This window comes from Quercus suber, unplaced genomic scaffold (genome assembly GCF_002906115.3).
Source record: "Quercus suber isolate HL8 unplaced genomic scaffold, Cork oak 2.0 scaffold_183, whole genome shotgun sequence".
NCBI classification, from domain to species: domain Eukaryota; kingdom Viridiplantae; phylum Streptophyta; class Magnoliopsida; order Fagales; family Fagaceae; genus Quercus; species Quercus suber.
In genome coordinates, this window is record NW_027069641.1 from 506154 (window position 1) to 531828 (window position 25675).

At 36.6% G+C, this 25675-nt stretch overlaps 2 protein-coding genes across 2 annotated transcripts; both read left to right on the plus strand.

The window, feature by feature from the left end:
• Positions 1 to 5412: 5412 nt before the first annotated feature.
• LOC136069673 (F-box/FBD/LRR-repeat protein At4g00160-like) lies at positions 5413 to 8341 on the plus strand. Its single transcript, XM_065778430.1, has 4 exons — positions 5413 to 6336; positions 6462 to 6599; positions 6689 to 6912; positions 8290 to 8341. Exons 1-4 carry the CDS (start codon positions 5413 to 5415, stop codon positions 8339 to 8341), a joined length of 1338 nt encoding a protein of 445 aa, XP_065634502.1.
• Positions 8342 to 19554: 11213 nt separating this feature from the next.
• LOC136069674 (uncharacterized) lies at positions 19555 to 20576 on the plus strand. The gene is made up of 2 exons (XM_065778431.1): positions 19555 to 20159; positions 20219 to 20576. Exons 1-2 carry the CDS (start codon positions 19555 to 19557, stop codon positions 20574 to 20576), a joined length of 963 nt encoding a protein of 320 aa, XP_065634503.1.
• Positions 20577 to 25675: the final 5099 nt, after the last annotated feature.

Here is a 25675-nt window from a genome sequence, read left to right on the forward strand (position 1 = left end):
TTATCGGATCCCGCAATCGCCCATTGCATCAACCAAAATAAATTGGTCCCTTCTGAACTGCTTCCCAAGCACCAAAAGACCTTCTCACAGATATGGGTATGGTGAGATAAGGATTTGTCTAATGTACTTATAAGGTTGAATTTAATCAACCATCTTGTTGGCTTTATTTTGTGTCAAATTTTCTTGTAATTCAGCATAAACCTTGTATTTAGGTGTAAATCATGTAAGGGTAATGTGTAAGAGAGTGTGAAGAAATGCTCAAGATTGTGCAGTGAAGCAGAGACTTACGATTAGATCTCGCGGGTAGCTCGCAACTGGTAAGCCGCCAAAAGATGCACACAAGTGAAGCAAGTAGAGAAGCTGAACTGTCATGCTAACTGTAGCATTACAGGACAAAAAGTCCAGACTAGCTATTTAGTTAGCTCGTGGCTTGAACTTGCGACTCAGTCAAGTCGCGAGGCCAAGTCGCCAGCCAGCTTTGTTTTGGAAAAACTGACTCTTCACATTCCTTTCTCATCTTAGTATAAATACCCCTTATACTCACGAAATGTAGAGAGCTTTTAGAGAGAATTTTGAGAGAGAAATCTTAGAGAAAAACAAGATTGACTCATCCACAATCTTTACATAGTGACTCTTCAAATTCCTCTACTCTCATCCTCTCCATTGTTACATTTTTGAGAGGTTCATTACCTAAATCATTTTCTCACCATACCCATATATGTGAGAAGACTATTTGGTACTTGGGAAGTAGTTAGAAATGGACCAATTGATATTGGTTGATGCTATGGGCTATAGTGGAATCCGGTAAGCTAGAGAAGACAAAGGTTCGGTATAACCTCGTTGGAGCAAGAAGCTTGGAGGGTTTAGATACACTGGGTAAATTAGGTTTGGAGGGTCTTTTGCTGTTCATGTATCCCAACTTCATTTTCTAGTTGATTATTAACTGCTTGGAGGGCGGTGGAGAGGTTTTACGCTAAAGGCTTCGGTTTCCTCTTCGATAATACATCGCTATGTTGTCCTTGTGTTTGCACCTTTCTTCCCTTAATCTTTGCTATTTAATTTCTATTGTAGTTGTGGTTTTATTTGGTTTAGATTGTCTTATCAATTCTGTTTTAGCTTATTCTCATTTTTCACACGTATATTGTTTGACATTAAACTTGAATTGATAATTTTGTAATTGAGGGTCTAAACGTTCATAGTATTTTATATGCTTTTTGAACTTTCAATTAGTATCAGAGCGGGTACACTTGAGATTGAGAGAGAGGTTGTTTTGTTCCTAAAAGAAAACAATAAAATATAAAAACCCCATGTAGCAAATCCCTAAAAAAAATCCAATTAAACCTCAACTTTACAAATACCCAAAATCAAAACCCTAAACCAAAAATCAAAACAAAAACATTTAAAATCTTACTATTAGGTAGATTGTGAGAGTGTCTTGAGTGAGATTGAGACTTGGAGAGAGTGTTTAGAGTGAGATTGAGAAGGTCTTTGAGAGAGAGAGAGAGAGAGAGGGAGAAACCCAAGGAAGGGTGACGGCGCTACTAGGTGAGATGGCAGCGCTGGTAATGGAGGCTTGGGCTTCGTCAGCAACAACACGGTGAGGAGGATTGGTGGTAGAGAGGGGTGGACCGGGGGTGAGGGTTTGGGAGTTGCAGATTGGGTTAGGGTGTGAACAACGATGTCGCAGATTGGGTTAAGGTGTTCGAACAGCGATAAAAGGTGATATTGAGGGTTTTTTTTTTTTTTTAATATACCAAACCTGTAGCCGCGTTTAAAGAAACACAATTATAGACATGCTTTAACCCAAATTTTAAAAATGCGACTATAGACCCTTTAAAAAAAAATTATTCAACCTATAGCCGCGATTGAAACATGCGGCTACAGACAACACTATAGTTGCGTTTCTAAAAAACGCGTCTTTAGGTGTGCCTATGGCTGCGTTTACCAAACGCAACTATAGGACATCTTTATATATATATATATATATAAATAATAATAAAATAAAAAAATCGACTGGACATATAGCCGCGTTTTTTAAATGCGGCCATAGGCCGTACCCAATAAAATCCCGCTACAAACGTTATAAACGTGGCTACATAAATTCCCTATGGCTGTGTTTTCTAAAACGCGGCTATAGATATATCGTTTTAGCCACACTTATAACAAATGTGGCAATAGGGCAACTATAGCCGCATTTTTTGTAAATGTGGCTAAAAAAAAATGCAACTCTAGCGTTTTGTGTGTGTATACAGTCATGTGTTAAAGTGTNCTGAAAAATTACAAAGAAGTGTTACATATACATCAAATATTATTTTTCCAACTTTTTGTGTTTCGGTTTATGCACTACTAATCATAATATGTCAAGTGTTTGATTTTTTTTTTTTTTTTTTCATTTTAAAATTTGGATCATCAGCTCAAAGGAAGGAAAAAGGGGGGGGGGGGGGGGGAAGAGAATTAAAAAAGACAACTAACATTAAATAAGGGGAAAAAAAAGCGTTACACTTTTTTTTTTCTTTTATGGGAAGTTAGAGAAACAAAAGAAGCGTTATACTTATCTGTTTTGGTTTATTGAAGAGCGTTACACTTTTACTTAAAAAGCATTGCATTTTATTTTATTTCCTTTTTCGGAGAAAGAAGCATTGCACTTTAAAAGTAAGAGGCAACGATTGGGCTAGTATAGATATGCATGAGTGACATACATGGTAAAACATTAATGCTATAAAATTAAAAAAGATTGAAATGCATAATTAGCAATCACTTAAAGATAAAGGATATTATGGGAAAAATGGTCAAAGATTCTTATTTGAGAGAATAAGGTAACAATTTGATTGCACCAAGGAAAAATATCGGTAAAGAAAAGCCAAATTTTCCAAAAAAAAAAAAAAAAAAATCAAACACTTGACATATTATGATTAGTAGTGCATAAACCGAAACACAAAAAGTTGGAAAAATAATATTTGATGTATATGTAACACTTCTTTGTAATTTTTCAGTCTTAAAATGCCCAATGACCTTTTTACAGAGTACCCTTTTTTTTTTTTCAATTTAATTGCTTTACATGATTGATATTAGTTTCTTCAAATCCCTCAATCCCCAACTATCCAATTTAAAATTAGAATTTTTTTTTTCATTCGATCTTGTGATTCCTAATTTTGCAATAAAAACACTTTTAAATTTTACCATGTATGTCACTCATGTATCTATACTATCCAATCTTTGTCCTCTTCTACCTTTTAGTGTAAAGCTTCTATGCTCATAAAACAAATTTAAAAAAAAAAAAAAAAAGGGAAAAGGAAAGAAAGCATAATGCTTCTTTTGTTTCTTTCTTTTTCCTCTCTCTCTCTCTCTCTCTCTCTCTATATATATATATATAGTGTATAGAATATTTGATATTTCGTGCGCCAAAAATTATTGAAAAGTCTTATGTACATAACAAATCATAAGTGATAAATTGATATTGGTTTTAATTTAAAGTCACAACTTAAATGACTTTTTTTGCCCATCTGTAATTGTGAGTAACAACCTCACACTAAGGATTTATTGTGAAAATATTATAGACATGGCATTTTTCAAAATGATATCCATATAGACTTTGTTATTAAATGTGGACAATAGTATCGCCAGATGAGTTGATAGGATCGTGCCTACCCATGCAATAAGTGTGGAATAGAGGTTTGAGTTCAAGCCCAAGGGAGAGATGAAGTATTTATTTAGTAATATATATTGCTAAAGATGAAGAGTTAATTTGGATTTCAATTAGATTTCAAATTGGATTTTAATTGTAATCTAATTTTTTGCCATATGTCCTATCTATATATTTTTTTAATTTCTAGGTGAGTTGATGTTGTACAAAAGATGAAGAGTTAAATATAAACAAACCATTAAAAAAAAAACCCAATAAAAAAGAGTAAACTCATGTGTATATTCAAAAAATAAAATAATAAGAAAGAAAGAGTAAAACTCACGTATATATTTATGACTTAAACAATGTATAATTTGAATACATATGTGTAATTGTGTTATTTTTAATTGTACCGTGCATATGCACAGATTATACACATATATGTTAATAGGTAAAGTTGAGAGAAAATCTAATTAGGTTTTAAATTTAATTCTAATTGTTGTCTAATTTTGTGTTATATGTCCTGTTTATTTATTTATTTATTTAAATTTTTGTTCTAGGTGAGCTAATGAGATGCAAAAGACGAAGGGTCTAATATAGATAAATCATTAGCAACTCAATAAAAAAAAAAAAGAAAAAAGAAAGAAAGAAAGAAAGAGTAAACTCATGCATATATCCAAAAGAAATTAAAATAAAAAATAAAACAGAGAGAGAGACAGAGAGACAGAGACAAAGATAGAGACAGAGAGAGGAGATAGTAATTTGAATCCATATATGTGTGTAATTGTAATTTTTTTAATTGTACTGTGCATATGCACATGTTATATACTAATATTTATAAAATAGTTAAAAAATAAAAATAAAAAAAGCGGACACACGTCTTTAAAATTTTATTTTATTTTTTTTATTATTATCAAAAAGACGACCCTTGACTTACTCTCATTTTTAATGTAATGAACCTTATGGTTGCTCACATTTTTAAAATTTGTTTTTGAAATGATGCTTCCGACTTCAAAAAATGCCTTTAGTTTTAATTACTCTCGTCAAAATGATGCCATTTTAATTGTTATATAAAACTTGCATATATACTTAGATGGTTTGGTTTAATTGTGTAAGTTCAAGACTTCAAGGTCTCGGTTCTTATCGATTCCTAAGTACTAAGTACCACATTTAGTTGTTATAGAAATCCAAATAAATTTATATCATTGGTTAGTGCAAGCGGGATTTTATTTATTTTTGGATATTTCCATATTTATAATGGAAGAGATAGAATTTGAACCTTAGATATCATGAACGTACTGGGAGGTGCCGATTGGATGGGTTATAAGGCTTTTGGCGGGAATTTCAATTTATAAGTATTTGGATATGAGATTATACAATAATAAAATACAAAATTATGATATATAAATAAAAAAAGTATTAATTTATTTTAGATTATTTAAAATTTTTTTGTAAAAAGAATTTTAAATTTATTAAAAGTTACCTAATAAAGTTTTACCCTAGACAAAAACTATAGTATAAATGAACAAGAGATAAAGATTCCCCTTCACCATTTCTCTCTTCTAGACTCCCATCCCAATACATTTCACCTCCCCTCTCACTCCGAACCCCCAAACAGGCACTGCCAACTTCGTCCTCTTCCAACAAGGGCTTGTCTCAATATCTTCAGCGTTTCAGGTCAGTGATTTCTATCATCTTCTTTATGATTATCTCCAATTTACACACCATTTTTATACTGAGAAATGAAATATGTAACAGTAGTGTAGCTGTGCTGCAAATCCTAAGACGAGATGGCCACTGAATCAAACTCAGAAGTAGAAAAATGTGACGAGGTGGACAGGATCAGCGATCTGCCGGACTCTCTTCTGTGTCACATCCTTTCATTCCTCCAAACCAAACAAACCGTGGCCACAGCAACTTTGTCAACAAGGTGGAAGCCGGTCTGGACTATGGTCCCCTCTCTTGATTTCCAAGACACTGCTGAAAGACAACAGAACCAAGGCGATAATCATGGTAATAATGACCTTAACATGATGTTTACGCAATTTGTATGCAGAGTTTTGGCTCTCCGCGAACCAGTTCCTCTAAAGAAATTCCGACTCCTACTCAGCCCCTATTATTTCATTGATCCAACCCATCTCCATACATGGATTAGTTATGCAATAGGGCACCATGTGGAAGAAATCCATCTATTTCGTGTTCGTACTCGAAGCCAACCATTAGAGTTGCCTCCAAGTCTTTTTAGTTGCAAATCACTCAAGACTTTGATGGTGCATGGTGATATTATTGTCAATTGTCCTTCATCAATTCATCTTCCAAATCTCCTGTGTCTTGGTCTTCTCAGAATTAAGTACACAGACGAGGAATCTTTTCATAGGCTCTTGACTGGTTCCCCAAACCTCCTAAAATTGATCGTCTGGCGTTATCAACAAGATAATATGATCAGTTTTAAAATCTCTCACCCTACACTGAGGTTGTTCTTCTTCGATAATCAAGTACAAGATCCTAGATTTCGACTTGAGTTAAACGCACCCAGTCTTAAGCATCTCTTGCTGTGGGATCGAAATTGCCATGGTTATTTGCTACATGACGTTACCAACATAATTCAAGCCAATATGTTTAATTTATGTGAACATGGAAATTTCTGTAACTGCATGCTCAAGCTTCTTAGTGTGCTCCCTAATGTTCAAAGTTTGACCTTGCGTTATAACAAGGTACTTAATTTCCTTTCAACTATAATTCTTAGTACGTTCTAGATTGCTTATGTTAATTTTTGTTTATTATATAATGTTAAACAAACATTATAGATGAATAATTTGGTTTTTCACTGCATGTGTAGCCTCTTGGTCCTGGTTTTTATCTTCCCATGTTTAATAATTTGAGATCGCTGCAACTTAAAGTAAAATGCTGCAAATGGCAAATACTGCTAAATTTGCTTCAAAGTGCTCATAATCTTGAGACCCTTACTCTTAATAAGGTCAGTTTGGTTTATAAGATTATTTCATTTAATTACGCGTAATTTTTTTTTCTTTTCTTTTTTTTAAATGACTGGTCTGTTTTCATCAGATGGACATTGAAGGACCACATGAGTCATGCTGGATAGAGCCACAAGAAGTTCCTAAATGTCTAGAATCACGCCTTCAAAGTTTTTATTTTGTAAGATTTAGCTTCTTGGATCATGAACTTGAACTTGTCAAATATATTCTAAAGAATGCACAAGTCTTGAAAACAATGGGAATCCATAATGGTGTATCGAATTGGGAGAAAGAATTTTTTTTTCGCTGGGAGATGTTAGATTTTCCCAGGGGTTCTTTGACATGTCAACTTGAATTCTTAACGGTATCCTCTCTCACTCTCCCTCTCTCTCTCTCTTTCTCATATTACATGATGAACAAAGTTTCTCACCAAGCTAATTTGGAGAGAAACTCTTCAAACTTCTCATTTCTTTCTTTTTTGAGTGTGAATTTTGAAAATCTAACCATTGAATTTCATGTTTCTTATATTCTTAACATGCATATCAAAGTTCATTTAAATCGGATATTATTTACTATTTAATCAATTAAATTATTTTTTATATACAACTTTCGATTACAAAAACTTGAAATTATAACTTTTATTTGATTACATAGCAATTGATTTTTTATTTTCTTGAAATTTTGTAAACATTATGGATGTAATAAAAATATGTAATATAACTGTTAGATTTTCAAAATTCACACTCAATATAAATATATATGATAAGTTTATAGGGTTTTTCTTTAAACTAGATTGGAGAGAAATATATATGATGAGTGGTTACCTATTTTGATTATAAGTTGCTTTAAATAAGAGGATTATTTAGCAGTTCAAAACAAGTTATGCTTTTGTTCATTTTGTGGGATTACTGTAAAAAGGACATTCTATGGACTTAATCCCTGGTCAGTAAATCTGACAGCCCAAAAACCAAGAAGTAAAAAAAAAAAGGGGGGTAAAAAAGTTTGTGATGTAGGATAGAAGGTTTTTGAACTCTCATGCCTATTTGATGGATCTTTAGAAATTTAGCACAAAAATAGCATTTTTTAAAACATTTCTTAATGGCTCTTCTTTTAGGAAGAGTTTGGTGATGAAAAAGATTGAATCTTGGGTAATTACACCTAAGTTGCTTAGTCAATCACACTTGCAAAGGAGAATTCAATTTCTCAAAGTTTAACAAACCGGTTTAATTTTTTTTTTTTTTTTTTTAGTTTAAGGATAGAGATTTTCTCCAAACTAGTTTGGAGGGAAGTTCCTTCTACCCACTTCATGACAACGCAAAAAACTATCCACTTATTTTTTTAGTCACATGACCTACTTAAATAATTGTGTCACTTGTTTAAATAATTTAATGAATTATGTGGTTTAATACACATGAATAGTTTTATATACCACCATAATATAATATAGATTGGAGGAGGTTCTCCCAAAATTTTTTAAGAGGAAAATTTGTCCTAATTTTAATCTCTATATCTATATTTGATATATTACAATAGCTTCTTTTCCTAGAAAGGTTAGATGTTGAAAGCTGGAGGTTTTACTTGGACTGCACTTGTAAAATGTAGAGTTTGTGATATGTTTCTTTCATGGGTTACTTATTTTTAATCAATTTTACTATAAGTGTTCTCACTGGATGCCTTTCTTTGTTGCAACAGGTTGAACCAGCTTGGATATGTCCCTGGGATCGTTGACTTTATGGTTGCTTAATTTAGTAGTTATCGGTGCCCTTTCAAAAATCAAATGCTTTGTTTCATTTTGTTGTGAATCCTACAATACCCACACATTTTTGTGTGGATATGGTATCTTTAATAGTTATTATGTTTAGTTTTTTGAGGAAAACTTTAATAGTTAACATGATATAACATTTTCACATTAGTTATTTTCTTTATTTAATGTTGATTTTTTCCTTTTTAATGATTTAATATAATATAATAAGGGGACGGAATGATAGTAACTCTTTTGTTTTACCACCGCGTACCCTTGGTACGATAGTTACTTCACAAGTATAAATGCTTGTAAGGTGTGAAGGGAAGGCCAGGGTTCAAGCCTCCAAGAAAGATCTTTACACATATATACACTTAGATTAGACTAGAGTAGAAATTTTATCTTGTAAAAAATAAAATAAAAACTCCTTTCTTTATTTTATTTTTTTGGTTTTATCACTTTAGATGATATTAATGTTACACATGACAGAATTTTTACTTTTATCACTTAATAATTCACTTCACATTAAGCTGCAATTCTGTCAATTTGTATTCCAAATGTTAGACGATGACATGGTGACATTAGACAGTTGTCAAAATCAACGGTGGGTTTGTTACGACACTTGTTTAGCTATTTTTTAAAAGATCTTTTTAGCTTTTAGTCACTTTTGTAACAAGTAACACATGATAGTATTGTGTGCATATTAATAGTAAGTTCACAATTTTGTGGTAGCTAATTTTTTTTTTCTTTTCACATAGAATTTGTCACACACATTTGATAACTTATACCATTTAACGTGTTAAAACTCTCTGTTTGTGGTGTTTTGGAATAGTGTATTGTGTGCATACGTTAGGGTGAGCCAAAACTCTCCGTTTCAGCCAAGGCTCACCATTTCACAACACTCAACAGGCCAAAACTCACGGTTTAGTTTGTATTAAAAAGTGTGAAGAGGCCTTGGAGTAGTGTTTAGTTGTACACAATTTTTGGTAAGCCAAAAATCAGTGTTACGACTTTGGACTTGTTTCAGAGCTAGACTTTTTTATATTTGGGGTTTTTACTTTTGAGTTTGGAACGCATTATCATGGTTTGTATTTAGGTTCAAATTTTCTTTTCATAGAGAAGTTGAGGAAATATTAAAAATATTCCAAACTTTATTTTCTTAGTAGCCAAACCCATCACAGCATCTTCACCTACAACGTTTGTTAAGTTCTTCATATATTCATATGTTTCTCTTTTAGTTAGTTTTACTTATTAAAAAAAAATTGGTTTTAATTATTACATGATCATGTGTGCTTATGTTTGAAATTTGTTATTTGGTTATTGAGAAACTATGGAAAGAAAAGGTCAAATTAACATGCATGTATTCAATTTTCTCATGTTTGAATTATAAGGATACAAATGTTTTGATTGAAAGATATGTATTTAGTATGATTGAGTTCACAATAGCCCCTCTTGTGTTCTCCCTTAACCTATATTTCTTTATTGATTGGTATTTATTCTTAAGCACCATAAGTCTGATGTTAGAATTTTCGCCATAGATGCATTTGATTTTTTATCTATGTTTGGCAAATATTGGAATATAAACGCATGACTAGTGTGGTTAGTTTAAGTAGTAAAATTTCATATTGGATACTAATGAAAAGAATGAGTGGTTAAATAATGTCTTTATATATTACATTAACTACTCAATTTAAGTCTCCATAATGTGTTATTTCCTCAACATGCCTTTTCACCAATGGTTGAGTAAAGGATTCTTCTAGGTGCATGTTCGTGACTCATAGTTGTGTAAGAAAGACTCTCATGTTCACTCCAACTATGGTCAAATAAAGAGTCATTCAAGGGGGAGACTAATCAAAGTGCTATAAGTGATTTGGTAGAAGGCTCGTATGTGAAGGAGGATATTTGTTGGAATATTTATGTGAGTAATGTGGTTGGTTAAGTAATGAAGTCCCACACTAGATACTAATGGGAAAGAATTAGTGGTTGATATAACATAGTTGTACTCAAACTCATGGATTGCCTTTTGAGTCAAGTTGTGTCCCTATATATTGTATTAACTATTCAATTAGATCACCCCAACAACAAATATATATATATATATATATAAGTGGCTTTGTCATTCAATTTTCTTTTCATTATGATCATACAGAAATCATGATTTAGTAGGCAATTTTTGTGCTTTTATTATTATTATTATTATTATTATTTATCTATATAGATTTGAGTTGGGATAGCCTTTTCATGTTCTGTATTTAGGTTCAGCTTTTCTTTTCACTTATATTTGGTCGAAGAGAAACTGAGGGAATGTACTCATAAATAAGCACTCACTATTTTTGTGAGGTTAGAGGAAGATGAAAGGCGTACAGTTTGTACTTAGTTTTTCGGGTCTAGTTGGAGATGTCTTGGTTTCAAGTACAAATTTCTATTGTGATAGTATCTACCCTCTCTTCACACTCACCATATCTATTGAGACGTCTTCACACTCACCATATCTATTGAGACGTTGTGTTGGTTGTTTTGTATATTTAGTTCTTTTGTTTTTTATTAAGTCCGTAATTTATAGAACATTATTTTTTCTTTTTTTAAATCCTTGGATTGAATATTGAGAAATCAATTGCAGACGGAATTAGAACGCACTGAGGTTTGATCATATGATTGTTAAGTGGAACTTTTTGCATAATTTTATATTTTTTTCTTTAATTTATTGGGAAATTAGTCTTTTGGATAGTTTATGTAAATGTTATTGATAGTGCAGGCTCTAGAAATCTAATTCGGGGTTTTAAGTCTAATTTTTTTTTTTTTTTTTGGGAGAATTGCTACTTTGAACTTTATTAAATAGTAAGCAAAACAACAAGATAAATAGCAATGGTGTGCAATGGGACATCTTCCATCCACACTTGAAAACCAGTGACATGTCATGCATGTCGAACTAGGTTGTGAGCTACAATATTCCCTTCCCTACGAATATGTGAAAACCTAAAACAAAGAGATAAATTTGCAAAACATTTAACCTTATGACTAAATAAACTAAAAGAAATCAAAGAGAATGAGTCAGAATCTCCTTCTGGGATGGCAACAATTAAACTTAGATGAGCAACTAACTATAGAGCACTCGATGCAGCCATAGTTTCAAAATCCATGACAGTTAAGGGGAGAGGGATGATTTCGACCTTGTGCCAAGCCCTACCTTGGCAATCTCAAATGATCAATCCAATCCCAGCCCTATCATCTCTTTGAAACAATGCATCGATGTAATTTGTGCCTGAAACCTCCACAGTTACATGAATAGTCAATCCCTAGAATAGCAATGATCCACCTCCTCTAAAAGTTATTGGGTAAACAAACACACTTTCACACTAAATTTTCCTCATCGCCTCTTTTAGCCTAACTTCATCTGCCCATGTTTCGGCTAAGAATACGACAAAGGGATCTTTTACCTGCACCAAATCCGCAAGCTCATTCACTGTACATGGGTTCCCAAGCCCATAACAGTGCCAGATTAAACAACTCATGGTGATTGGTGGAGCTAGGCACCAGCCTTCACCATTGAAAAATAGGACACACCTTCAACCTCAGAAACTTGCCTATGTTTGATTGGTAACTCCGGGTGAGCATCTCCCCTTCTCTTTCCACCAAGTTTTCCTTCTACTTGCACTTCAGTTACAACCTTCTCCCTGCCAACCCGATTTGGTTTACTCCTTCCATAGGTTGTTTTTTTTCCCCCCCCCCTGTTTTACCCTAATCCCTGCCTGACGTGTGCTTTGATTTTTTCCTGAGGTGGCAAGCTGAGTTGGCGAATTAAAAACCTTAATAGTTGCTGTCGTAGCTGATTGAACATTAATTACATCATATTGAAATTGATGGAAATAAAGATAAATGCAGCGGAAAATAAGTTTTAAATGGATCTATTTCATTCGATATTGATAACACGTACTAAGTAAATTTCAGAATTTGAGAACAAGAGATCGTACCTTGAAGCGGTGAATTTCAAAACAAAGATTAAAGCACTTGAGACTACTTTTAATCTTCACTCCAATTCCACTAACGCTCAAGATGTGTGGTCTCTCAATTGGTAACAAAGGGATGACTAGTGAGTGACAAAAACTCACATGCACACCATTTCACAATGATGTTTCTTGCATATGAAAATCTGAACGTTTTTCCCTTTGTATCTAACCAATTTATCTAATTGGGCTAGCCTTTTAGGCTTTACCAATTGGGCTTAAGTGTGTGGCTTGGAGTAGGACCAAAAGAGACCAATAAGACACTAGCTCCAATGGGTCTTAGGCTTTTCTGTCAACTCTTGACAAGTCCAAAGTTACCATTAACTATATTTAATATCACTATATAAATATAGTTGCACTCTAGGTCTTATCTATAAATTATATCCCAAGATTTTATTATACATGCAACCCCTTCATAAAATATTTGTAGTAGTACAAAGTCATTAATGTAGACTGCCACTTTGTAAATTACTACATCTTGATCCTTGAGTACCCGGTTTAATCCTTTAAGTTATTCATCATATATTTATGAAAACTAATTTCATAAATATATACTTTAGTAACTACTTACTAAAGTGATTAGGCCTAACTCTCTGAATAACAAACCCATTAAACTTATCTCAATGGAATATTTTATATCTCCGTTAAGAGACTATGAATTCCATCTTGAGAATATATGTTCCATCAACACTAAATGTGGCTGCCCAATATACTGAGGTTTTGACCGTTACTTTAGATCTCACTCCTGATATATCAAAGCAACCTACACCTTATGATCAGGTCCATTATTCTCTCAAGATTAAGAGTTCATGCAAATGTAAGTCATGAGATTTATTATTCATTTGACAGTCTTTAGGAGAATAATAAATCTCACAGCAGTCCAGTTCAATATGTCTTAACTCTTAAAACATATTAACACATCAACTAGAAGTCTCCACTTCCATGATTAAGACAAATCATCGTAGTTAATATGTTATAGTCTTCGCAGATGAAATACCCAATTTCATCACCGACTACGAACTATAATTCTGAGTTTATAAAGAACTTGTGATTTATATCTTCTGTGAATCTTCACATAAATCACATACTATGCATCTCATGGACTATGTGATAGTGTCCGAATATTCATGTTACCATTATTTCAGATAATAATAAAACAAATTTATTAAACATAATATTAAGTCATACATAATGTCAAACACAATGTCACACTTAATATCATACATGGCATCATACAAAAAGATTTAAGGGCACTAATCCTAACAGAAATCCTTTAAATTCAGCATTATTCCCATACGTCTTTAAAGCCTCATCACTCTCCCTTATTTGTATTTCAAATAAATCAGCCTCTAAAAACGAAATAGGAATTGAATTTTCGGTCTCCATATTAACTCCCCCATCATTAGGAGCATTAATAGGAGGAGATAATTTTGATAAAGAGTACAAGATTTGTTGGATTCCCTGAAATGGTTGTAACTCAGCTTCCACATCCACACAACTACTCTCCAATGCTTCACCCTCTTTAATGCCATCAACGAATTGTAACGTCTCAACATCAATATTCTTTAATGCCTCGCCAGCTGCACACCCTTCTGTCATCCCCTCTGCTGGCTTCACCAACACCGGACCACCCTCCCCTACTCTCCCTAGTGTTGCTATCTCGGCCTCCATAGCTTGGCAATCTTTATCAAAGGAACTTTTCTTCTTTATGGTCGAACTGTATCTTGGTATAGAGATTGTATTGTTTTGATACCACGAATAGTTGTGCTCACAAGAAACTGATTCCCAAGGCCCCACAAAGGAAATACCACTAGCTCTACAGATAACAGTGTTACCCTAAGAGAAACAGAGAAGAAAAGATAATGGAAAACACCAAACACTCTTAAGACAGAAGCAAACAAATAAACTCTCCTTCAGAAAGAAGGGACAAAAACAAACTCTCCTTCAGAAAGAAGGAACTAAACTTCTACTGTCCAAAGGAAGACCCGGCTTCCAGAGAGATAGAGAGACATTATGATATTTCATAATGCATGATTTGATTCTATTTGATTTGATTACTGATTAATTAGATTGTATATATTTGATTTGCTTTAATTGATTTGACTCGTTTTATTTGAATTCATTTCCTTTTATGCCATCTTGAGTGTTAGATGAATGTTAGGATAGGTTGTGTGTGCGCGCGCGCGTGTGCAATATTTGGTTTTGGCAAAATTTGGTCAATTTGGAAGAGAATTACATTTTTGGGGTGGATAAAGGTATGATTCTCAGATTAGTCCTAATGTTAAATTTTAATACAAAGTTAAATTTTTTATATTTTGATTCCATGAGATGAGCATACCGAGTTATAGCTTCTTGTTTTTAAACATTCTTTCTCAGCTAATATGGTGTCCTATTAAGTGTTTTTCACATATGGTGATTTTTGGATATTGGATTAATAATCATATCTCGAAGAAGCGAAAGAAACCTTATCTAAAAGCAACAACAAACAAATTTACCTTATTTTTGTTGCCTGACCTTATTTCGGATTTCTTGCTGCATTGTAACCATTTATCCTAATTATTATTTTAACTAATATGCTTCAAATTCCCGGAATTTTCCTCCTCTCATACATGTTCACAATTGCATTATGGTAAGATGCTATGGAATATCCTGCTTTGGATCAATGGCCTTATATGTATTTATATGGATGTTAAAGTTATTTAAATGTAGCTACTCTTTATGCATTCACTTTGAATCTGAATTGATTCCATTATTACTAAGGGAGCATATACAAAAGAAAATTTATGTAGATAATTATTTATGTTATTCTATAATGTCAATAATGAACCTGATAACCAAATACACAAAAAAATTACAAGTAATTTACTTTTATAAATCATCATTTGTGAAACTATAATGATTATTAGGCCTTTATTGAAATATCAATAGAAGTGACATTATGGAAAATGCTTCACTTTCAAGGTTTTGCTATAAAAACATTATGATGGAGAAAAAAAAGAAATCGTAACAAAATTGCCATTGTTAAGGCCAAGGTGTCCACTTTTAAAATAATATTTGCCAATATATCTTCTGGGGTATTAGATTATAAACTTTGAAAGTTGTCAGCACTTCTCCGGAAGATATCGCGTTATTTGGGTAAGAAATGAATTAGCGATAGAAAATTAAAAGTTTGGGGTTTCCCCCTCAAACTGAGTTAACAAACCAAAGCCGCCCACTTTTCCTTAAATTTAGCATTGATCTTTCAGAAACCTTTGCAACCTCCATATATATGCAGAAACTAGGTTTTCAAGAAACTGTATCTGTTGTTTCAGCTTCTTTGTCTCTCTTTCTCTTCTGGGTCTTTTTTTATTCTTTTATTTAGTGGAGTGGTTTCCTTTTTCTTTTTGGTTGGTGACCATTTAAGGGTTCTGTAAGAAAAGCCATTCCCAGAGTATGTTTCTGGGTTCGTGATTCCTGTTGCTGCTACTGATCTTATTGGGTTTTGTTCTGTAAGGGGAGCTGGGAAGGTACTTGTTCTTTTGGCTTGCACATTTGACCGTACTTTTATCACATTCGGTAGTACTCTAATTTTTTTTTTCTTACATTTAACAGTCTCATTGTCACATTGGACAGTACCAACATCACAAGTAGTGATTGTATTTTTGACATATTTGTTGGTTCTCTATTTGTTTTCTCACATTTGATGATTTCATTGTCATATTACGCATTATCAACATCACATTTGACCATGCTTTTGTTATATTTGGTGGTAACCTAAATTTTTTTTTCTCACATTCATTCATTGTTACATTGAACAGTACCAACATTACATGTGATTATACTTTTGTCACATTCAATAGTTTTCCCTCACATTTAATAGTTTCATCGTCACATTGAGTAATACCAATATCATCTCTGACTGTAATTTTGTCATATTTGGTGATACTACTATTTTTTACTCACATTTGGTGATTCCATTGTAACATTACACCATACCAACTAAAGGCAGAGGGAGACTTGGACGTTGGTGGGCAATGCCCCCCACCCCCCCACTCCTCGCTAAATTTTTTTTTTTTTAATTATTATATACATAGGTACCAATTTTAGAAATTTTGTTTTATAAAATTCTACTTTACTCCCCTTAACAATATCATTGATTCTTTTAAGCGTAATTAAGTGTGTCAAATGGGTGGGTTTGGGGTGGGCATATTCAGTAGTTCCATTATTTTTTATTTACATTTGACAGTTTTATAATCACATTAAGCAGTACCAACATCACATATAATTATACATGTCACATTCGGTAGTTCTCTTATTTTTTCTTACATTTAACAATTTCATTGTCCTATTAAGTAGTACCAACATAACATATAACCATACTTTTGTCACATTTGAAAGTTTTTTTTTTTCCTCACATTTGATGATTCTATCGTCAAATTAAACAATACTAACATCACAACTGATCGCATTTTTGTCACATTCAGTGGTTTTTTTTTTTTTTTTTTTTTTTATAAAAACATAAAACCCTAAACGTTTAATGAAGTAGGGCTGAGTTGGAAATTCTGCAGAAAATTCAACCTATGCGATTTTCGATCGATCGAGTCTATTCTTCGATCGATCGAGCCAGGCCGAAAGTCCCAAGTACTTCTGCAGCCACTCGATTCCAACTTTACAATATTAAACCAACTTTGAGCAAGTCTAAATAAGACTAAATACAATGTTTTGATCATGGTTTGCCAACATTACAAATTAGAGTTCTAAATACATAAAATCCTAAGACCTTAGAACCTAACATGAACCAATTAAGTTGTTTGTGTGAACAATTCAAGCTTTGCTCAAGATTGTGTTATGTATAATATAACTTGTCATGATAACTCTTTTAAAAGTTATCATGATTTTTTTAATGAAGTTTGATGTGTATTTTTGTATTAGAATCTTATTCTCTCACTCTTACGTGTGTGTGTTTCTATAAAAAAATAAATTAATTAATTAAATAAAAAAAAAAGCTCAAGAAAATGCTTATTAATATTTATTTGTTTAGCAAACGAGTCAAACTTAGCCCAAGTCCAAGTTTAGGCTCAACAATTTAAACATCCAAAGTCAAACATAATAATGTGTTCGTGAATATAATTTTGCAAACATGAAGCTCAATTTAGCTATATATTATATTTATATTTGTTTAAAAATATACTTATAGAGACTTGAGATTTAATTGTATATGCTTATAGATAGGCTTATATGACATTAAATTATTATTTGAAGTTCATTGATAATACAAATAGACCTTCGTGGTAAAAATTGATTCATAGATTTGTGAATGGTAATTTTATTTCATATTTATTTTTGTCATGCTCTTATTCTATATGAAAAAAATATATATATATTTAATCAAGAACCTCATGAATAAATTCAGACTTGTTCAACAAAAAAAGTCTAAATTTAAACATATAATCTTGTTTAGTAATGAGTTCAAGCTTGACTTATGTTCAATATAAAATAAAATAAAATAAACAAATCTAAAAATTTAAAACTTAGCTCGACTTAACTTATTCACAACCGTAGGATAGAGTCTCTCTCGGGGAGAGATAACCAATTGGGCATCTACTCTATGAAAAGCTTGTGGATATTGGATTCCATTGCCATGTTAGGCCCTCACATAACTTTCACAATTTTGCTATAATGCTTAACGTGGTGCTTTTATTTCTAGAAAAACCATTAAGCCATCTTTCGTTATTGTCTGTGATGATGGCTCTGCCATCCTGCTTGTGGGTTGCCAAAAACTGATTGGTCCGTTTTAAGTTTTGAAAAATCCTCCCAAAGTGGCGTAAATCCAATTGTGAAGGTAGACCCCTTTGAATTGAGAACAATTGTCCATTTTTCTACCGAGAAGTTTATAACTTGAGCCATTTTGATTTCATGTACAAACTAAGATTAGCTCAAATTTTGTAATTTTCCAAATTATCCAAATTTTGAACCTAATTGGTTATTTATTAGGTAGATTTGGAATACACTTATACAAATCTTCTATCTTATTTTTAGTATTTTGCCAATCACAATTTATCATGTATTTATTTGAATTTTCTTATATAATTGAGAAAAAGAATCAAATACATAATGAAAGGGAGAAAATACGGGCTAGGATGCCTAGAGTGAATGGACGGGCTAACAATAGTCCGCGAGCCAAAAAAGAGGCGAGCCTGTTATTCATGCAAGGCTTTACGTGGACGGACCTGAGATGGACGGAGGGAAGAAAGATGGGCTGATCGGCCACGGGCCTGTTGGACCTCTTAATGGGAATACTTTGGCCCATTCTCGAAAAGCCTTAAACAGAGTCCTCGCGCAACCTGGATTCTAGAATTTTCATATATTGGTGAAGATCTTCCCTATAAGGAGAAGATCTGTCCACCACGTTTCAGACTCTAAAAAAGATGATTTCTACAAGGAAAGGACTTCGACTCCAAGCGAAAAAGGGAAAACTTTCGGCTACTATAAAAGCCCCAATACTCTCACCAATAAAGGTACGCATGATTTACCCTCTCTAGCACTCTAGAGTTGTGAGAATATTTCTGACTTAACCTTCGGAGGGCATTTGGCCGGCACCACACCGGTGCTCTTTGATCGGTTTTCTTCTTTGTATTGTGTAGGTTCACGTTCGAGCGCGAAGGCATCGTGTGGCTCACTGGTGAATTTCTCAACTTCATCAGTTGGCGCCGTCTATGGGAAAGAAGAAGAAAGTGGTCAGATGTTGCTTCATCCCTGAGACAGAAGGGTTGCATGGTGCTCACTCACTCGATGGCAACCACCAACGACATCCAAGGAGAGGAACCACCCACAACCGCACTCGAGAGACAGGTTCGGACTCTCACCGCGGCCGTGGAACGCCTCACCAAACAAAATCATGACCTAGAAGAATAGTTGCGTCAAAGGAACACAGCACCTAACAATCGGAGGGAGGATCAGGAAGGTTCCAGCGCCATGTAGAGAGACCGAGAAGGGCCTGAAGGGAGCAATGCCCCAAGCAGGCCAGAACAACAAAACACGAGCCTCCCATCCCTCATGGACGCGACTCCTCCGCCTATGTTCGCAGAGATGCAGGCGATGAAAGAACAGATGGAGGTCATGATGAATGCCCTAAAGGGATGAGTGTCCAGCGACCTCAACGACCAAGTGAACCGGACTGACTCTCCATTGACCGGCCCCGTCAATTCCTTTCCCCTACCGTACAAGTTCCGGATGCCACAGATAGAGAGTTATAATGGAGTCAAGGATCCCCTAGACCACCTGGAGACATTCAAGACCTTGATGCATCTACAAGGGGTACCAGACGAAATCATGTGTAGGGCCTTCCCCACAACACTGAAGGGTCCCGCGAGAATTTGGTTTAGTCGGCTGACGCCGAACTCCATCAGCACTTTCAAAGAGTTGAGCGCTCAGTTCACCTCGCACTTTATAGGGGGACACAGGTACAAGAAATCCACGGCATGCTTAATGAGCATCAGGCAGAGAGAGGAAGATGCATTAAGATCCTACATAACTCGCTTCAATAAGGAAGCGCTCTTGATCAATGAAGCCGACAACAAAATACTAGTGGCGGCCTTCACGAACGGGTTGCGGAAGGGCAAGTTTTTGTTCTCACTATACAAAAACGACCCCAAAACCATGTCAGAGGTACTCTACAGGGCCACTAAGTACATGAACGTAGAAGATGCGCTACTAGCACGGGAGGAAAAGCCTAGGAAGAAGGAGAGGCAAGCAGACGTGCGTCAGGATCAAGGGCAGAAAAGACCAAGGACAGGAGACAGAAGGGACGAAAGGCGCCCTAAGCCCCCGAGAGGAAGGTTCACGAGCTTCACCCCTCTGAACACCCCGATTAACCAAGTTTTGATGCAAATCAAAGACGAGGGGACGCTGACGTTCCCAGGGAACTAAAGAGCGACCTAAGCAAGCGGCCGCGAGACAAATATTGTCGTTTTCACCGAGATCAAGGCCACGACACAGCCGATTGCTACGACTTGAAGCAGCAGATTGAGGCTCTCATTAGACAAGGGAAGTTGCAGAAATTCATCAACAAAGAGAGAGCGGATCTCAATCGCCAAGAGCCAGCCCCCCGACGGGATAACGAGCGTCCTAGACCCCCCATCGGAGACATAAGGATGATCGTGGGAGGAACCGCGGCTACTGGTTCCTCTAAAAAAGCTTTGAAAAACGTACCTCAAATCGGTCCTGAACATCCAGCTAACAGGCTCTGCGCCTAATACCGCACGGGTGGAAAGCCCTATCATTGGATTCACTGAAGAAGACGCAAGGAGACTCCATCATCCACATGACGACGCGCTGGTTGTCAGCATACGTGTGGGGGACTACAATGTCCACCGAGTATTAATCGACAACGGCAGCTCAATAAACATTCTATACTATCCAGTATTCCAGCAAATGGGGATCGACAAAGCGCAATTGATACCAACGAGTGCTCCACTTGTCGGTTTTGGAGGAACAAGGGTATTCTCAATAGGCTCCATCACACTCTCAGTAACAGTGGGCGATTACCCACGAGAACTCACTAGGAATGTAATGTTCCTCGTGGTAGACTGCTCATCCGCTTACAATGGTATTCTCGGACGGCCTACACTCAACTCGTGGAAAGCAACAACATCAACATACCACCTGATGATCAAGTTCCCAACGAACCATGGGATTGGGGAGTTGCGAGGGAATCAGGTAGCCGCCCGAGAATGCTACATTGCCATGCTAGAAATGGAAGATCATCATCAGACAATGTGCGTAAAAGAATAGCGGACGGTCGCGAAACCGGTCGAAGAGCTGGAGGAGATAACACTCGACGAGTCAAAACTAGAGCGAACGACTAGAATAGGGACATTGGCCTGCCAGTCGGTGCGCCAGGCCCTCACAGCATTCCTCAGGAGGAACCAAGACGTGTTCGTATGGAGCCACGAAGACATGCCCGAGATCGATCCCTCTATCATAGTACACAAGCTCAACGTGAACCCCTCGACCCCACCCGTCCAGCAGAAAAAGCGAGTGTTCGCTCACGAACGGGACAGAGCGATAGCAGAGGAGGTCAGAAAACTACTCGAGGCGGGTTTCATTCGGGAAGTATATTACCCGGAGTGGTTGGCGAACGTGGTCATGGTCAAGAAGGCTAGCAAGAAGTGGCGAATGTGTGTCGACTTCACGAACCTTAACAAGGCATGCCCAAAGGACAGCTACCCCCTCCCGCGGATATATGCACTGGTCGACTTTACGGCCAGACACCAGCTCCTAAGTTTTATGGATGCCTTTTCAGGCTATAATCAGATCAAGATGAAGGATTCTAATTAAGAGAAAACGTCATTCGTCACCAGCCAAGGACTTTTTTGCTATAAGGTGATGCCATTCAGACTCAAGAATGCTGGGGCAACGTAGCAAAGATTAATGGACAAAATGTTCGCGCACCAAATCGGGAGGACCGTACAGGTCTACGTCGACGACATGCTAGTCAAGAGCCCACACGAAAATGATCACCTGAGCGACCTCCAAAAGACATTCAATACCCTACGATCATACAACATGAAGCTGAATCCAAGCAAGTGTGTATTCGGAGTAACGGCGGGAAAATTCTTGGGTTTTATGGTATCCCAAAGGGGAATAGAGGTCAACCCAGAGAAGATACGGGCCATCATGAAGCTAGAACCGCCAAGGACAGTAAAGGACGTGCAAAGCTTGAACGCAAAGTTGCGGCTTTGAACAGGTTCATCTCCAAAGCGACGGACAAGTGTCAACCGTTCTTCCGCATCCTAAGGAAATCATTTGAGTGGATGGATGATTGTCAGAAGGCATTTGAAGACCTGAAGAAATACCTCGCCTCTCCACCCTTGCTCAGCCTGTCCAAGCTAGGAGAAGACCTCTACTTGTACCTAGCAGTTTCGCAGGTGGCAGTAAGCGTAACCCTAGTAAGAGAAGAGGAAGGAACTCAGCGACCCGTCTATTTCATAAATAGGGGGTTCCGGGGGACTGAAGAGAGGTACCCCCATATGGAGAAGCTCGCCCTTGCACTGGTAACCACAGCCCGAAAGCTCAAACCATACTTTTAAGCCCACACCATCATCGTCCTAACGGATCAACCCTAAAAAGAGCAATGAGCAGCCCTGAAGCTGCCGGACGAATGGCCCTGTGGGCGATAGAGCTGAGCGAGTTTGACATACATTACCGACTGCGAACTGCAATAAAGGGCCAAGCAGTGGCAGACTTCATCACCGAATACACTCAAACAAAGCAGAAGGAGCCACAAGCCCTCAGAGAATGGAACATCCACACGGACGGATCATCAAACAAGCAAGCTGGAGGCGCCAGAGTGGTAATTCAAACCCCTGACGAAGAGAAAATCAAGTGTATGATTCAACTGGACTTCCCAACAACCAATAATGAGGCCGAGTATGAAGCGTTGGTGGCAGGATTCGACCTGGCGAAAGCAGCAGGTGCTGAGGCCATGGTTGTACATTGCAATTCACAGGTAATAGTCAGTCAGATTAGCGGGGCCTATGAGTGTAGGGGGAAAAGATGAAGAAATATTTGGAGGAGGTCAAGAGTTGGATCAACACCCTCCAAGTCACATTCGTCCAAATCCCAAGGGAGGAGAACGAATGTGCTGATCGGCTCGTAAAAGCCGTCTCCGCAGAGGTTATGATGGCCCCCGAGCAGGTATTGTCGTTCTTCCAGAATTCTTCAATCATTGACAAAGGGGCAAAAGTGCAAGAAGTAAATCCTGAAAACAATTGGACTACGCCGCTAATAGCTTACCTGAAGGAAGGCACGCTTCCAGACGATAGAGACGCAGTAAGAAAACTGAAAGTTCGAGCTTCGCGATTTGTAATAGTCAATGACGTCTTATACAAGAGGGGGTTCTCACGACCATACATAAGGTGTTTAGGCCACGAGGAAGCATACTACGTAATGAGAGAAGTCCACGAGGGTATCTGCGGAAATCATTCAGGGGCACGGTCCTTAGTACACAAACTGATCCGAGCAGGGTATTATTGGCCTACAATGCTGAAGGACGCACAAGCCTACGTCAAGACTTGCAACAAATGTCAAAGGTCCAACAAACCGAAGAGCTAACACCCATGGCGGCCCCCTGGCCGTTCGCCGAATGGGGACTAGACATCATAGGCCCTCTCCCGACGGCTGCACGACAGCTGAAATTTTTGGTAGTAGAGATCGACTATTTCACTAAGTGGGTGAAGGCAAAAGCCCTGGTAACTATCACGGAGAGAAACATCAGAAGTTTTGTATAGAGAAATATCATATGCAGATTCGGGATACCAAGGGTACTCGTCTCTGATAACGGAAAACATTTTGACAACAAGGCATTCCAAGATTTCTACTCGGAATTAGGCATCAGAAATCACTACTCGTCACCCGAACATCCGCAGGCCAATGGGCAAGTCGAAGTCACAAACCAGTCTCTGCTCAAAATCATCAAGACCCGGCTCGAGGGGGCAAAAGGCATCTGGCCTAACGAGTTACCAAGTGTCTTGTGGGCATATCGTACTACGACAATAACGCCCACGGGAGAAACACCATACAGACTAGCATACGGAAGCGAGGCTGTCATTCCAATAGAGATAGGGCTTATAAGTTATCGAGTGGAGAGCTACAATGACGATAAGAACGAAGAGGCTTTACGGCTACAGCTAGACCTGGTCAACGAAGTCCGGGCTACAGCAGAATAGAGGTTGGCCCGATACCAGAACCTCATGGCAAAATACTACAACTCCAAAGTCAGACACAGAGATTTTCAGATCGGGGACTTTGTGCTACGGAAGGTGATGGGAGCGGCTAAAGATCCTTCACAAGGAAAACTTGGCCCTAACTGAGAAGGACCTTACAAGATCTCATCATGGCAGAGGAAGGGGACCTACCACCTCGAAACCATGGACGGACGGAAACTACAGCACCCATGAAACACAGAGCATCATTGAAAATACTACCAGTAGAGACGGTGTGAAGATATCAAGAACACCAGCATTCCTCGTTTTTCCAGTTTTTCATTTTCCTAGTTTTTTTTTTTTTTTTTTTTTTTTTTTTTTTTTTTAAAAAAAAAAAAAAAAAAAAAAAAAAAAAAACAGTTCTTTCTATGAGCACTTATTTTTCTTTAGCCCAAGGAGCAGGTATTGTTGACTTATTACAAACATATGGTTTTCACTTAATTAATTAGAGGAATATTCAGGCTCAACTATGTTTGTTAACTATGAACGAAGAAATAACGTCCACAAGCTGGATGGATCATCCTAAAAGGATGGTAACTCCTAAAGTCCAGACAATGGATGGGCCAGAAATAACGTCCACAAAGCTGGACGGATCATCCTAAAAGGATGGTAACTCTTAAAGTACAGATAATGGACGGACCAGAAATAACGTCCACAAGTTGGACGGATCATCCTAAAAGGATGGTAACTCCTAAAGTCCAGACAATGGATGGGCCAGAAATAAACGTCCACAAAGCTGGACGGATCATCCTAGAAGGATGGTAACTCCTAAAGTCCAGATAATAGACAGGCCAGAAATAACGTCCACAAGTTGGACGGATCATCCTAAAAAGATAGTAACTCTTAAAATCCAAATAGAGGACGGACCAGAAATAACGTCCACAAACTGGAGGGATCATCCTGAGAGGATGACAACTCGTAGTCCAAAAGATGGACGGATCATCCTAAAAAGGTGATAAACTCTTAAGTACAACGATGGACGGATAAGAAGCAAAGTTCACAAAACTGAACGGATCATCCCTAAAGGATGATAACTCTTAAAATCCAAGGGACTAGAAAAAGGCTAAACCCACGTACTAAACGGACCATTCTAAACGAATGGTAATTCTAAAAGTCCCAAGAACGGATGAATCATCTTAAGGGGCAACGACCCTTGGATAAACGGTTAATGGACAGATAAGTTGATTCCGCAAGACTGGACGGATTGTCCTAAAAAAAAAGAGAGAGAACGGACAAAGCGCATAAACAGAACGGAGTTCATCTAATAACGTGAAATGTACTTTAAAATAAAACGGATGCATTTCACAAAAATAAAACAAAGGTCAACGGACCTTGCAGAATTTAACAAACATACTGAACGAGCTATGTTCATAAAACCCCAAAAACATAACGGGCATTAAAAATTGTTCTACACTTAATACATAAAAAATAAAAATTAAAAAAATTAAAAAAAATTAATAAATAAAGCTAAGTTATCACAAGTCATCTACTGCAGTCTCTCTCTCTTCAACAGGACTGTCCCGAGCATCCTTAGCCTGGCTGTCCGCAACGGTTTGATCTACGGGAGCTTCACGGACAGAGACATTCTC